Here is a 12966-nt window from a genome sequence, read left to right as displayed (position 1 = left end):
TCTATTAAATCTGCAGTCTAGGAAGGAACAGCACTTATAGAACATAATAATCTCATTTTTCGAAAACACTGTACTTTCATTTCAATTGGAATAAGCACCATTATTATGTATGGCCTTCTACCACTTCGATGGTAACTTATTTACTCCACGATTGTCTGGATTTGGAGGCTAAGAGCTTATAGAGTCGAAAAACAATTACTACTATGTTGAGATTTAAACAATTTTCTCATGAAAAACATCTTGACAAAAATTCTGACGAGAGCAATGTCAGGTCAGTATAATGGATGACAAAAGGCTTATATTTTCACATCTATCTGAGTGCCAACATCCGTGTACTTATGCATGTTTGTCACAGTTACCTTCTGATCGAAGCCTCAACCAGATTCAATATGGATTTCAGAAATCCTTTTTTACAGTTGTTGAAACCGACTCACGATGTTTTTAATATTTAATACTTCACCGGATGCATAGCTCATTCGGCGATATCTAAACATAAGTGTGAATTGAAAACAAAGCAAAGTTACCAAATACCGCAGCACTAAAAAATAGCGTGTTTCGGACATATGAGCTTAGGGTTTCGCGTGTGGTATACTGAACGACCCAATATTTACAAATTTTGACTCGTTCCAGACCTTTTAATAAAGTTATGAGCTTAAATATTTATTTATAAACATACAACTTACCACTGGTGGTCACTTTGACTGTTCTTATTTTTCTAGAGATTCAGATATTATCGGCACTGAATTTAAAACTACGATTAATTTACGATCATTAATCACGATTGGTATAGCTCTGCAAGTGCCAGTACGTTTAGTGTTAATCTAACGAATCAAATAAGATCGAATCAATTCTTTTCCCCTTTTTTGGAATTTTGATAAAGATTACGCTACATGTAAATGATATAAATACATGAACTTTCTTTATTTATAACTTTCCTATTCAAAGTACATCAATATGATAATTATAGCTAAATCTGTTTATGTCAATAATATAACAGACAACAATTATTGGCAATACAGATCACTGCAGTTATCATTTTAAAACAGCCTCTGTTTTTTGTTCTTTTCATTTCGTTTCTTGTTATGTTACGTGATGCTAGATTTAGAAATTCAACATAACAATTTAAGTATCTAATTTCTACTTATATTTACCAATACCGCTGTGTAGGTCACCGTTTAAATATCATGATTCAACCATGGCGTATCATTGCCTCTAAAAATAGACTGCACAAAATTAGTTCGTAATACTATGGCAATGATACTAGCAAAGGTTAACTGCTTCGTCTTATTGACTGCTGCCTCGAATAGTTCAGGTGCACACATGAAGTACGCCCCTATGTTAGAACCAGCATTCCAGTTGCTTTGCTTTATTGATGTCCCTTTAATTATCTCCTCATATACATGTTTGTATATATACGTTTTTTTTTAAAGACACTAACTCTAATTTCCTTTTCGGTGGTTATGTTAACGAAACCGTGGACCAAAAGAGCAATTTAAAACCAAGAGCAGCACCACGTTTCCCATGGGCGTTATGCAGAGTCATCCAGCCAAAATACTTTGCTGCCTTTCTTCTATTGCTTACTCTATTGACGGCGATCCCACTGATGTCCAAAAGGGTAGGTCACAAATGCACGAAAAATGCAACGGAACATTTCGCGTAGCCTGTTCTTGTCGTCATGTCTAGAGCACAAACTACCGAACAGAGCTGATGTTATCCTCGTCTCTTCACAACATCCTTTATACGTAATCGATATAATTGTTAGTTGTCGCGTTAGACAATCTATTCCTGCACGCTATTGTCTGACCACTATTCAGCTATCTTTTCAACTGAATTTTCCACATATTGGCCAGTTCCCATTCTTTTTCATCTGCTTGGAAGACAGCGACCCAACGCCTTCACTTTTAGTACTAAATATTTTTGTAGAAATATGCCTAAAAACAAAATTAGCAGTTGTCCGAGGTCTATACGCGCAAAATTGAGTCGAGTTCGTAGCTAATCGCCGTTATTGTCTTAACTGAATTTACGTTTCTCTAAGGGCCGTTTCACAGCGAAACGGCCTTATATTCGAGCTAGTTTAGCGACAGCACTCGGTGATGAATCAATCGACTATAAAGTTTTTATATGGATACAGGGAGGCGTCGTAGCAATAATTCAGTCCCGATTGCTAGCCAGGTGCTCCAACTGGTAATAGCTGGTGTGCGCACCACTGCTACCAGACGATGCTTGCTGCTGAGGCGTATAATAATAATAGTTGGAGCCTGATGCTATACTCCCATTGACGCTTGCACCGCTACTGGCACAGTTACTACTGGCTCCAACTCCGCCTTCCGTTCCGCATAGATTTGAATAGCTGATGTCCGGTCGGAGTTTGCCACCTGAACGAGCCATATCGTCGGCCAGAGCATCGAGAATGGCCAACAGTAAATGGCGCGACAGCTGACGCAGGCGGGACACCTAGTAAGAATGCAAGCAAAACCAAGCACGTCGAAAATTATCAGTAATGGCTTAAGGTAGGCGGGGCTTCCAGTAACTGAAAAAAGAGCTAAGATGCACACATTTTTTTATGTGGGATAAATAAAAATCAAAATGGTGTACCCATCAATGATGCAAACAGTTGGATACGTTAAGTGGCGATCCAATACTACCTCTTCTTACCTTGGCCACACGCGGGTACTGTTTCACGATCAGCGAAAGAGCATGTTTTTTCATATCCACCGCCTGGATTTTATCGGCGGCTTCCAGAACCTAGCAATACCCATAAAGATGCCCATTGCGTTACCATATTAGTAATCATTTAGTACAATGTAACGCACGCTTGTTTTTTGCGTCAGTTTTAAAACAAAGCTTTAAGTAAGATAATAAATTATGTTTCTTTCCCACATGTCCTTTTATTCATCCAAAGATGACTGCATCATGATCACATGGATTAAGATAGCTGACGAAAAGGACAAAACGGAGTCCTAAAATCATAAATAAATTCACGAATCGACAAACCAACCTGAATGACGTTGTCTGTAGTGACATTCCTTTCGAGGTTCTGCTTACAGGCTGCCTGTAGGCGATTATTCGCAAAACCGTAAAAATACGGTGCCGAAAAGAGGTAAAGCGAATCCTCCGGAGGCATGTCCACCGATCCATGGTAAATAAATCTGTTAAATATAAAGACATCTGCCCTTTTAACTGATAGACTACCTTTAGACGATGCCATGACAAAAACGAATGTGAAATATACAATGAGATTCAAGAATATGAACATAGATTAAGCTAAAATCGAGTTGCCGTTATCGAGAGACAAACGTCTATATTACTCTACTCGACTAGGTTACAAAAAACAGCTAAATATCAGTCATGATTTAATGTGCGCATCGTGTTATGTCATCGTGCACTTGCTTTATTCAATTGTAGTATGACTGCAATGTAATTATGATTATTTATTATAAAATGTGAATTTAATATGGCTTCTTTACTGGCACATAGGCGACAGAAGCGAAGTTTTACCTCTACCCGAGAAGCCGCGCTGATGATGCGCGAAGGATGAATGTGAAGATCATTCAAGAGATTAGCAATGCAACAACATTTAAACGCAACATAGTCATTGGCGAAATAAATAGGTTCCTACCATCAGCATAGTCTTCGTTACAAACCTGAGCAAAGTGTGAAACGCTTGCGCAGAAGGAACCATCTCGCCGATCGCGACATTCACAACGTTATCTGAAGGCATGAACGAGCGGAACATGGCTTCGAAGTACGAACACCTGCCAACATGAAACAAACAATCATTATTAAAATCACTACCTAAGCTTAACAGCTACCCCGAGCCAATGGTAAGTAAATAATAGGAAATAAGCCACTATAAAATTAGACTTAAATTAAATAAAAATTAATTAAAAATTAGATAGAAGCTTAAATCACTTAATATAACATCACGTTTTTATTCTTGTAACAGTAAGTTATAACGTTATGTATCCACTGTTACTATTCATGACTCTCTGGTTTCTTTTCTTTTAATAATACACACCTCCTCACTAGAAAGTAGCGGATTTTATCTCGAAGTTTTCTAGCAACATTTTAAGTTTTTAGCCCGCGTCGAAGGTAAGGCAACAAAGGTGACTGTGTGGAAATGACGGGAATGATTTTAAAAATACAAAAATTGCAACAGCCTTTCATGTGAAATTCAGGAGCATTGACGATCTTCATAACGTGTGGTTTTGCATTGTCATGAAGCAAAATAATCTGACCTCGCTTTTCAGGTCTCTTCTCTTGACTAGTTTAGATAGTTTGATATAACTAAACCAAATAAACTTTTTTATCAACTGTATGGTTAATAGGAAGTAATGGCCATCGAATCAGGTCCTTCCAATCCCCCAAACGGACAGCAAAGATTCGTTCGAATAAAGGTCCTGTTAGGCCCCGCGCCTTGGTTTCTCCAGGAGCCACCCATTCCGTGCAAAAATCGGTAATTGTGATTGTATGATACTTAAAACGTAGATGTTGAAATGTAGCGTAAAGCTGTAATTTCTTATTGAATTGAGAGAATCAATGGGGTATCCAAGCTCTAAGACTTCGTGTAGACCTAAAAAAACTTTAGGTGGTCAACGACGTTTGTATGCCTGTAGCACACCTTTTGGTTAAATTCTATTTCTTCAAAATTTCCTCAAAGATGTCTTCAGGTGCTCGTCATTAAACTCACTCAGCCAGCCGGAGTGGGGGCATCCTCCAGCTCTTGGATACTGTTGGCAGACGACCCTTGAGCAATTTTTTTTAGCGATAGCATCCTTATCGTAGATGTATATGTGTAGAACCATACAAACCTGGCGGCGAGAATACACTTGTGAGCCCTAACGGGCTGCCCATCTAGCATAAGGGTGATGTCTGTAAAATCTCCACCAGGCCCGCCCACCTCTCGAAGAAGGGCAGCCATGTCCTGCTCCAGGTTCGAACCCCCGCTCCCAGCACCTCCGGCCGCACTACCACCACTAGCAGCACTTGTTGCAGTAGATGACGACGACACTGTCCCATCGGGCCCTCCCTTGCTGCCACTACTTCCTCCTCCTACAAGGCTGTTTCCCGAAACTCCACCACTTATCATAGGACCCCGATGAGGAGGTGCTTGACGTCTGAAAATCAAACGGAAATTCCTCATTTCATGCAAACAACAGTCTACGCGACAGTTACATTCAATTAAACTGGAAGTAATAAAAAAACGAATAAAAAAAATTGAAGACGCTAGTTAAAATTTGCCACAAAGCCCTTTTAGTCAATTTATCTCCAAAACCTAACGAATTTCGTTTGAAAGTCTACATCTACATTTCAGTTTTAAACTCAAGTCATACACTGCCTAAGAAAAATAAAGTAAATTAAAAATGTACAAATATCCTAAAGGTCAACTAATAGTACTTGTTAGCTTATAGCAGTAGTATTCTATTCTGTATTAAGCAGCTTACCGTCTAATAATTTCGACCATGAGAGGTTGTGAAATGGTCTCAAACTCTTTGGACATAACTATCTGGTTATAATTACATTCCTTCACAATGAAACGTAAACAAAACTCCTGTAACGCAAGAGCAGCACCGATGATATCACTTAGCGTCATATTAGATAATTAACCTTCACTATTTAAATATGTTTCTATCTGTGCGTTTTGATTAAGTATCTGTGTATTGGATCAGTTTGGTCCAACTGATTCGACAGCTCGTAAAATGAAGGGTTTGAGTTTATAACAGTCTCAACATATTTTTATTTTACCATAACGTCCTTGAAGAACAGCATAAGCTATACTTTTGAACTGTAACGCTTTCACTAACCTTAATCGAGTCGAGTTTAAGCTGTGAGGCATTTTGCAATGCTAGAAGAACATTACGGTGCTTGATAGCTGCTTCAAGGTACTGCACCGTGAGCTGTTCCAGCTGTCGCATCTGAAACTCTACTGATAAGCGATATACCTATATCACAAAACGATAAAGCCGTATATGAGTTAGATGGTTTGAGGGCATGTAATCACCTGGAAACCCTACCATACACCTGAATGGTATCTATTGTATAGTAGATATGGGTGCATATCATATGGAACAAAATAGTAAAGACTAATCTGTTTCAACAAACAAGTACCTGCATCATGAGCAAAACGATATGGTTAGAGCCTGGCTCCCATTTGTGACTGACGTCACCATCAGTGGGATCAATACAGTCAGTGTAAATGTACGTAAGGACTAGCTGAAACGCCTCCGGGGGTACATCCGGAAGGCGGACCGAAAGCATCGAACACGTATTTGTGTCACTTGGTCCGTTCCCTTCGAGCAAAGCCCGTTCTTCCTGTTCCTCCTTAAAATCAGTTAAAGATCGCAAAAATTAGGTGATCCACACGGATTGCTATTTCAGACCGAAAATACACAGTTTTTGGTCTATTTATATGCATATTGATAAACGCATCGATAACTTTTATTATATGAGATATGTATAGTTACTATGTATCGGAATAAAAACAAGGTGAAAAACAGGTGAGTGTATAACAAAAAAATAAATACCTTTGCCCTGAGAATTCTTTCCCTTAGGAAAGTGGACCTCGCTGCAACGAATGCCATATGGGCAGGTACCACGATACCTTCTTGACCTACCAAAAACTCAATGTCGCAAAACAAGCGATTCCGCAAAAGACGGCTAAAGTCTTCATGCAGGGTGCACTTCGGATGCGACGAGAATTGAAAACGATACATCTCTCGCGACCTGCAATCATATCAATTTTTACACTTAATTTATTTGTAATCTGTTATACTCTACAGATTTCAGCAGATTACCCTAAATTCCTTTAAAACTTACTTCAAATACCTCAAGACATCGTTTTTTCAAGAAACTTTTTGACTGACAACATATCACTGGTAAACAAGAAGGTAATCAACATTCTGAATAACTAAAATCATCTACACGATATTTGTAGCTAGCAAGACTTCGAAGGCTCTTATAACATTTACTTTCTAAACACAATTACCCAATATAATAATAATTACTGTGATTATTACTATTATTATTATTGTATATATTCAAAAAGTTTTCATACCGGGTATTGTTATCCTTAGTTCCTCCAAAGATGTACATAGCATCGCCAATAACTGCTGCGCTATGAAAGAGGCGACCCGAGGGAACCTAACGCGCAAATCGAAGTGGTGTTAGCCTTTAGGGCTTAGAGAGTCTGTATAATGGATATTGATCGAAAAGTAAACAGACAGAATTATAAGGGGTCAATAAAACGGCCCACGACTTGAGTGCGTTTTTCAATCCACACTTGATGCTAACGGAAGGATTAAGTCGCTGCTACTTACGACGCTGCTAGTGGCAGGTTCCACCACGCTCCACATTTTCTCGTCCAGATCAAACGAATGCAGGTCGTTGCTTTGAATACTGTCAGCAGTGCCACCAAACACGTATAGGTGTCTAGAAATTACAGCAATGAAATTGACGACATATTATATGCGCTATATTGTTCCAAAAGAAGTTTTCATACTTTTCAACGAGAGCCAGCCAGTGTTCATATTATCTTTTACACTATGTAAATGAATACTAAGCGCACATGTCACTTATGGAGCAGCAAGCCTGGTTGGCCCTTTAATATATAATATTGATAATAAAGTGGCAGCGTTATCCACATAGCGCGTGTAGTACGATTTACATCAAAAGTCCACTCATTATAAATATAGTTTTCTGTAGTTTTAAACATGAAAATGATTTCTAGCCATGGGGTATTCACTCCAGCGTTTCCTCTACAGACCGACTTACCTAAACTTATCCATACATATATTGACATTTAAGTAACAACGTGCGCAACTACACAGGTTCAACACGCAACAATTTTTACCAACAAATACAAGCTTATGGATATATCCATCCATATTACAGGTATTAAACATATTGAGTGTTCACACCAGGAGCTACCCTACACTGTCCTACTGCTTTTTGCAACGAATTCAAACGCGTCCTACCTAAGTTCTTGTTCCCACCTACAATTCGTAACAGGTGTTTAATAATTTTATTGCACTACTCCCTGTTATTAGTTACAGCACTCCGTGCTGTTCCGTTGCTATTACTACTTGTAGTTCTCCTGTCATTATACTGTTCCAGTAAGCCCGCCACATTGCATATAAAAGTTTTTTTTTAGTTTAAACTATTTTTAAGATGATACGGATTTAGACACAAAAACCCCTACACGCTTTAGAATATAGGATACCAATACGCTACATGTAAAAACATAGTCGGGACAAGTGATATATGTTTCCATGTATAGCATACTATTCCTTACACAAGTTTCTCTATAGTTATTGTTGGCAAATTGGAATATCCTCAAGCTCACTCATACCTATCATATGCGACCATCGTATGCCCGTATCTTCGCGTCGGTGGTGGGGGAGCGTTGCGAAGAATATGTTCTGTTGAGATCCTCGTCCACCTTCTCAGCCAAATGTTTAATACACATATACGCTTTTATACTCCATAAGCAACAATGATTCTAGTTGCTAAGACGAAAATAATAATAACTCGAAAATCAATCCAAAGGAATACGTTAATATTTTAACTTGTAACCTATTCAACGATAAGTATAGGGCGGTATGCCTAGTACCGGCAGCATTTGTAATCGCGTATTTACTGTGAATTTTCAGTCAAGTTACAAATGATAGACAAAACATTGTGAATGAAATGCCTAGCCACAGGAGCAATCACTTTCGTTCTTTTTTTGCACCAAGAGTTTGGCAAAACAGCTTAAAATGCAGGATAATAAGAGAACTTACATGCGCTCATTGAAGTGAAATTGATACAAGGAATTTGTGATCTTAGCGCCACTCTGTCCACTGAATACAAACATAGAATCTCTAGCCACAGCAACAGGGAAATTGCAACATGTGGGCGGACGTTCGCCTAATTGGTTTACCTGCAGCAGCCGACGAGAAAAGTTTATCCTGTTATACATCTATATACATACGCTACCGCGCATTCACTCATTAACATAGCATCATGCTAACCTATAACACAAGAGGAGAATAATTTAAAACGTCACTTTGTCCATGTAATTCACTTCCGAATATACAAGCAGAACTTAGAAGCTAAGCCCGAAATCAGCATTTAGACAGTTTGATGCTAAGAACTTCGGTGTAAATCAAAGTTTTCAGAGGCTCTTGTTCAAGCTTGTTTATTACGAACATCTCTTAAGTAACATCTAAATAGATTTTAGAAGAAAACTACAAAAATTAATCGAGTGCATACCTCTTCCCAAGTCTTTTTCTCTGTAAGACCCCGATCGGCCTGACCCCCAGCGCCGCTACCACCTGGACCGCTATTTGCGAGTGATGTGCACCACATATCATTTAGGCGAGCGTTGCCATCGTAACCCGCAAAAATCCACAATTTCTTGTCGTACACGGCCGCTCCATGAGCGGAGCGTGGTACAGGCATCCTGAAATAAGGAAAACTGTCCTGAGATTTTTCGCGAAGAATCAATCTTCATACTTGCTTTTTTTAAAGTTAGGAAACGTCAGTATTTTAGTATATTAATAAATAAATACTTTCCTAGTACAGTACATACGGATTGGCAGATTTTAACGTTATTTTCGCGCAACGTAAATACTATCTAGCTAGCTGTCAAAATCTCCTTATTTTCCGTTTTATATCCGAATTTTACTTTATCTCTGTATTTGACCCTAGTACGTACATGTTTTTTTTTCTTATTTAGTCCTAAGGGTTGCAAACCCAAAAGTTAACACAACAGAAGATAGCAAACAGAAGATCTCACATTTCTGCAAGCGGATTAGAAAGCAGGTAGCACTTACAAGCAGAAATAACAAATGTTAAAAAATAAATATGCCAATATAGGTTCTTTGTAGAAAATAAAAATATCAAAACTTAATATAACCATACACGTTTATCAATTTAACCATAGATCTTTCTATCGCCCAAATTCCTATACCTGTTTCATGGTTCTTGTCATTAACACTTACCTCCCTTCAAACTTCCATTCAATCCATTGACCATTCGTGAAACGGAACTCGTGAAGATCATTTTTATTAGCGAGATTCTGATTTGAATGAAGATCACCGGTATAGCCGCCAAAGATGAACATCGAACTTTCATGAACAACGGCCGAGTGATGGTACCTATAATCCAAAAAACAATACGATCAACGACTGTTAGAAATAATCGTTCAGTTAAAATGTTAATTAATTATAAGTAATCATCATTAGTCACTGTGGTTTCTCTGTGAAAGAAAGAGACCAATTTTCAGGGAACATCATATATTAAAAATACCTCGGCGCTGGCGCTGCTCCAGTGGAGAACGCTCTACATGACGACCACGATCTGTCTCGTCCATCAAAACGTAGCAAATCGTTCAGCATTTCTCTCCCGTTGTCTCCACCGAATACGTAAATCGCATCTTTGTACGCAACAGCCGTATGTTTACTTCGTCTTGGGGTTTGAATCAAATTACAATTATGAGACAAAGCAAGACAATAAAAGCCATAACGATTAATAGTAACCTGGAACAATTTTTGATATTGACATATAAAAAAGACTTACTACCTTAAGGTTTGCTAGTAAAGTTGCTTGCTACGTGGTTACTAACTTCAGCGCGTAAACAATTTCAGGGCTTACCTGGCGCCAACGAACTCTTCACAAGGTGGCATCTGTACCCAAAGATGCGCTATCTCGAATGGCCCAAAATCAAGCGTAAGACACTCGGACCCCTCTGCTAGCCACCCCGCCTCGCCGCTTTCACCATTTGCCGCGTCAACGCCGCCACCGCAGCACTCGATATCGCCATGATGTCCACCGTTGTTATTCGGTGGGGTTTCGGCCATTCCGGCACCTCCCACTACACCTGCACCAACCCCGGCGCAACTTGCGGTCAGGGGCCGGGAGGCAGCCATGCTGCCGTTACGTTTGCGGCCTTTTATCACGTCACAATAAATTGTAGAAACGCGTTTAAGACAGTAGTTATCACAGTATTGTTTCCTGCAATCATCATAGAAATGTAAGTCAGAGTAATTTTTTCCAAAAAAATTACCAAGTTCAGTTATAGCATAAGTGGAATGAGAACAAAACGCGCGTAAAAATCAACTCGTTATTTATACAAAATGTGTGAGCTTTCATCGATTCAGGGAAATATAATTTATTTTAATTTCCAACACGTATTTTGTATGCTGCATGAACAATGAGATACAGAATAATCTTATCTTAGCGCTTTAGTGTTAGATTTTGACAATAATAACATAATATGCTACAATTCTAGAAAAGCTGAGAAGTGCCAGAAGATATCCTGCGTCGAAACCTAAGAATGGCAAGCGACGCTCAGTGTAACAGCCATTTTGTACAACTGAATCGTTAATCCAAACAATATCTACAAACGAAGAGGCTTACTGGATATATAGCAATCGTATGCTTGAAACTTAACTAAAATGCAATCTTACACAGTACTCATAGTGGAATACCTAAGCACTCCATGCCTTCTTTCTGTGCTTTACCGTACAATTACAGGTATCTTTGTCAGCGTATTCCGAACCAACTCGGCAGCAATGTCTTAACACTACACAGAAGCTCACGTTTATGCCTATACATTTGCTATTAATATAATAAACGTGTATTAAGAATAAATGCTAAGTATATTGTACTACAACAATTAGCAAGGTAATGAATAAAGCTAGTACCCATTATACGTACTTAAAACGCGTCCAAAATACGTTATAAATAATCGATCTTTATTAATTATTATACGTGTTCAGAGGTTGTGTAAACAATACATACAAGTTGTCATGATTCCCGCCCGACCTATTTCTCTGCATTCTCCTGCGGTTTCCACTGAAATGTTTCCGCGAGCATAGTTAACTATTTGAAATCCACGTGTGTAGTCTCAAAAATTTCTTACACGACAAAATCTAGCGGTCTATTAAATCCGCCCTTTCGATTCATATACTGGCGGTACTTCCTTTTCTGAATTACATGTACACCACTTACGTCATTCCCCGGGACCTTCCGTCCCTTAGTAGATTCAAACCCACCAAAACCCATCATTTTCATCATTTCAATTTCTTCGTCGTCTTTGCCGGCAAAGTCCGCTTCAGTAAGTGGTTTTTTCTCCATCAGATAGTCTGGTACTGCGTTTCTTTTCGGTCCTGGCGGCCCAGTTCCGTCTTTATCTTTTCGTTCACGCCTATCACGACTCAAGACCCTGTCTTTTCTCCTGCCATCACGATCTCTGGAACGCGACCGTCTACGGCCATAACGTTCCTCTCTATCGCGTTCAATTCGGTCGCGGTCGCGGCCTTCGCGAGGTTCACGATCTCGTTCTCGCCTCCGACGTTCGCGGTCTTCGCGGGATCGCGAGCGATCTCGGCGATCCCGTCGATGTTCTCTGCTTCGAGATCGACTGCGAACCATAGCGTTCTGGTTTCACAGGAGAAATACCCAGTAGATGATGAGAATAGGCAGCTGCCCTGAACTATCGATCTAGATTGCTCTAACAAAATATAGACGTCTGCAGCTGCCTTCCTTTCGGTTCACAGGGGATATGTCACATCTAAACACACGGATGGACGAACGTACTGGAGGTACGACAAGATGCCGCAAGTGGACAATTTGAAGAGGATGAGAACGTAGAGAAGCACTAACCAGTTGAGCCAGTTGCAGCTGTATGGCCTGCTACGAAGGCTGCATTGGTGTTCGCAGAATACCCCTGCCTCACCCCCTAGTATGACGGCACGTTAGATTTCTACAAGCACAGAAATTCCGCGGTGCATAATTTGTGTCCTCTACTAACGAATTACAGCCATACTTGTTGTGCGGTAGGAGCACAACAGGGTTTATTGTTTTTCGTGGTTGACACGCAGCTAGATTGGCGGAGCCACAATAAATGATAACCAAGCGCCGGCGCACCACAGTTGAAACGTTTCTTTTCTTAGAAGCGTTAAAACGTGGACACTGAATAATTAA

At 39.5% G+C, this 12966-nt stretch overlaps 2 protein-coding genes across 3 annotated transcripts; both read right to left on the bottom strand.

The window, feature by feature from the left end:
* Positions 1–893: 893 nt before the first annotated feature.
* Positions 894–12870, bottom strand: LOC111248468 (leucine-zipper-like transcriptional regulator 1). 2 transcript variants are annotated; one of them, XM_022800907.2, is made up of 18 exons: positions 12646–12870; positions 10633–10992; positions 10288–10446; positions 9981–10136; positions 9250–9439; positions 8778–8917; positions 8348–8437; positions 7317–7428; positions 7055–7140; positions 6525–6723; positions 6109–6321; positions 5805–5942; positions 5445–5551; positions 4812–5117; positions 3645–3755; positions 2999–3149; positions 2656–2745; positions 894–2454 (listed from the first exon to the last, which is right to left on the bottom strand). In XM_022800907.2, the coding sequence occupies exons 2-18, from the start codon at positions 10905–10907 to the stop codon at positions 2152–2154; spliced, it is 2826 nt and encodes a 941-aa protein (XP_022656642.1). In that variant the 5' UTR covers positions 10908–10992; positions 12646–12870; the 3' UTR covers positions 894–2151. The 2 variants fall into 2 exon arrangements, with proteins under 2 accessions (XP_022656642.1, XP_022656641.1); XM_022800906.2 differs by lacking the exon at positions 12646–12870 and adding an exon at positions 11782–11921.
* Positions 11715–12649, bottom strand: ytr (U4/U6.U5 small nuclear ribonucleoprotein 27 kDa protein yantar). Its single transcript, XM_022800908.2, has one exon. The coding sequence runs from the start codon at positions 12412–12414 to the stop codon at positions 11899–11901; it is 516 nt and encodes a 171-aa protein (XP_022656643.1). The 5' UTR covers positions 12415–12649; the 3' UTR covers positions 11715–11898.
* Positions 12871–12966: the final 96 nt, after the last annotated feature.

Source organism: Varroa destructor, unplaced genomic scaffold (assembly GCF_002443255.2).
Source record: "Varroa destructor unplaced genomic scaffold, Vdes_3.0 BEIS01000003.1, whole genome shotgun sequence".
Taxonomy (NCBI): Eukaryota; Metazoa; Arthropoda; class Arachnida; order Mesostigmata; family Varroidae; genus Varroa; species Varroa destructor.
Note: the sequence above shows the minus strand (reverse complement) of the source record. Positions and strands in the feature narration are given on the sequence as shown.

What these genes read in the sequence shown, in the direction of transcription:
- LOC111248468 (XM_022800906.2), bottom strand. Translation starts at nt 11,819, where the DNA reads ATGCAGAGAAATAGGTCGGGCGGGAATCATGACAACTT. An exon ending in TTTCACTTCAATGAGCGCAT is followed by an intron (nt 8,438 to 8,777) that starts GTAAGTTCTCTT and finishes TTGGCTGAGAAG; the next exon opens with GTGGACGAGGATCTCAACAG. An exon ending in GCGTTTCACACTTTGCTCAG is followed by an intron (nt 3,150 to 3,644) that starts GTTTGTAACGAA and finishes TATATTTAACAG; the next exon opens with ATTTATTTACCATGGATCGG.
- ytr (XM_022800908.2), bottom strand. Translation starts at nt 12,414, where the DNA reads ATGGTTCGCAGTCGATCTCGAAGCAGAGAACATCGACGGGATCGCCGA.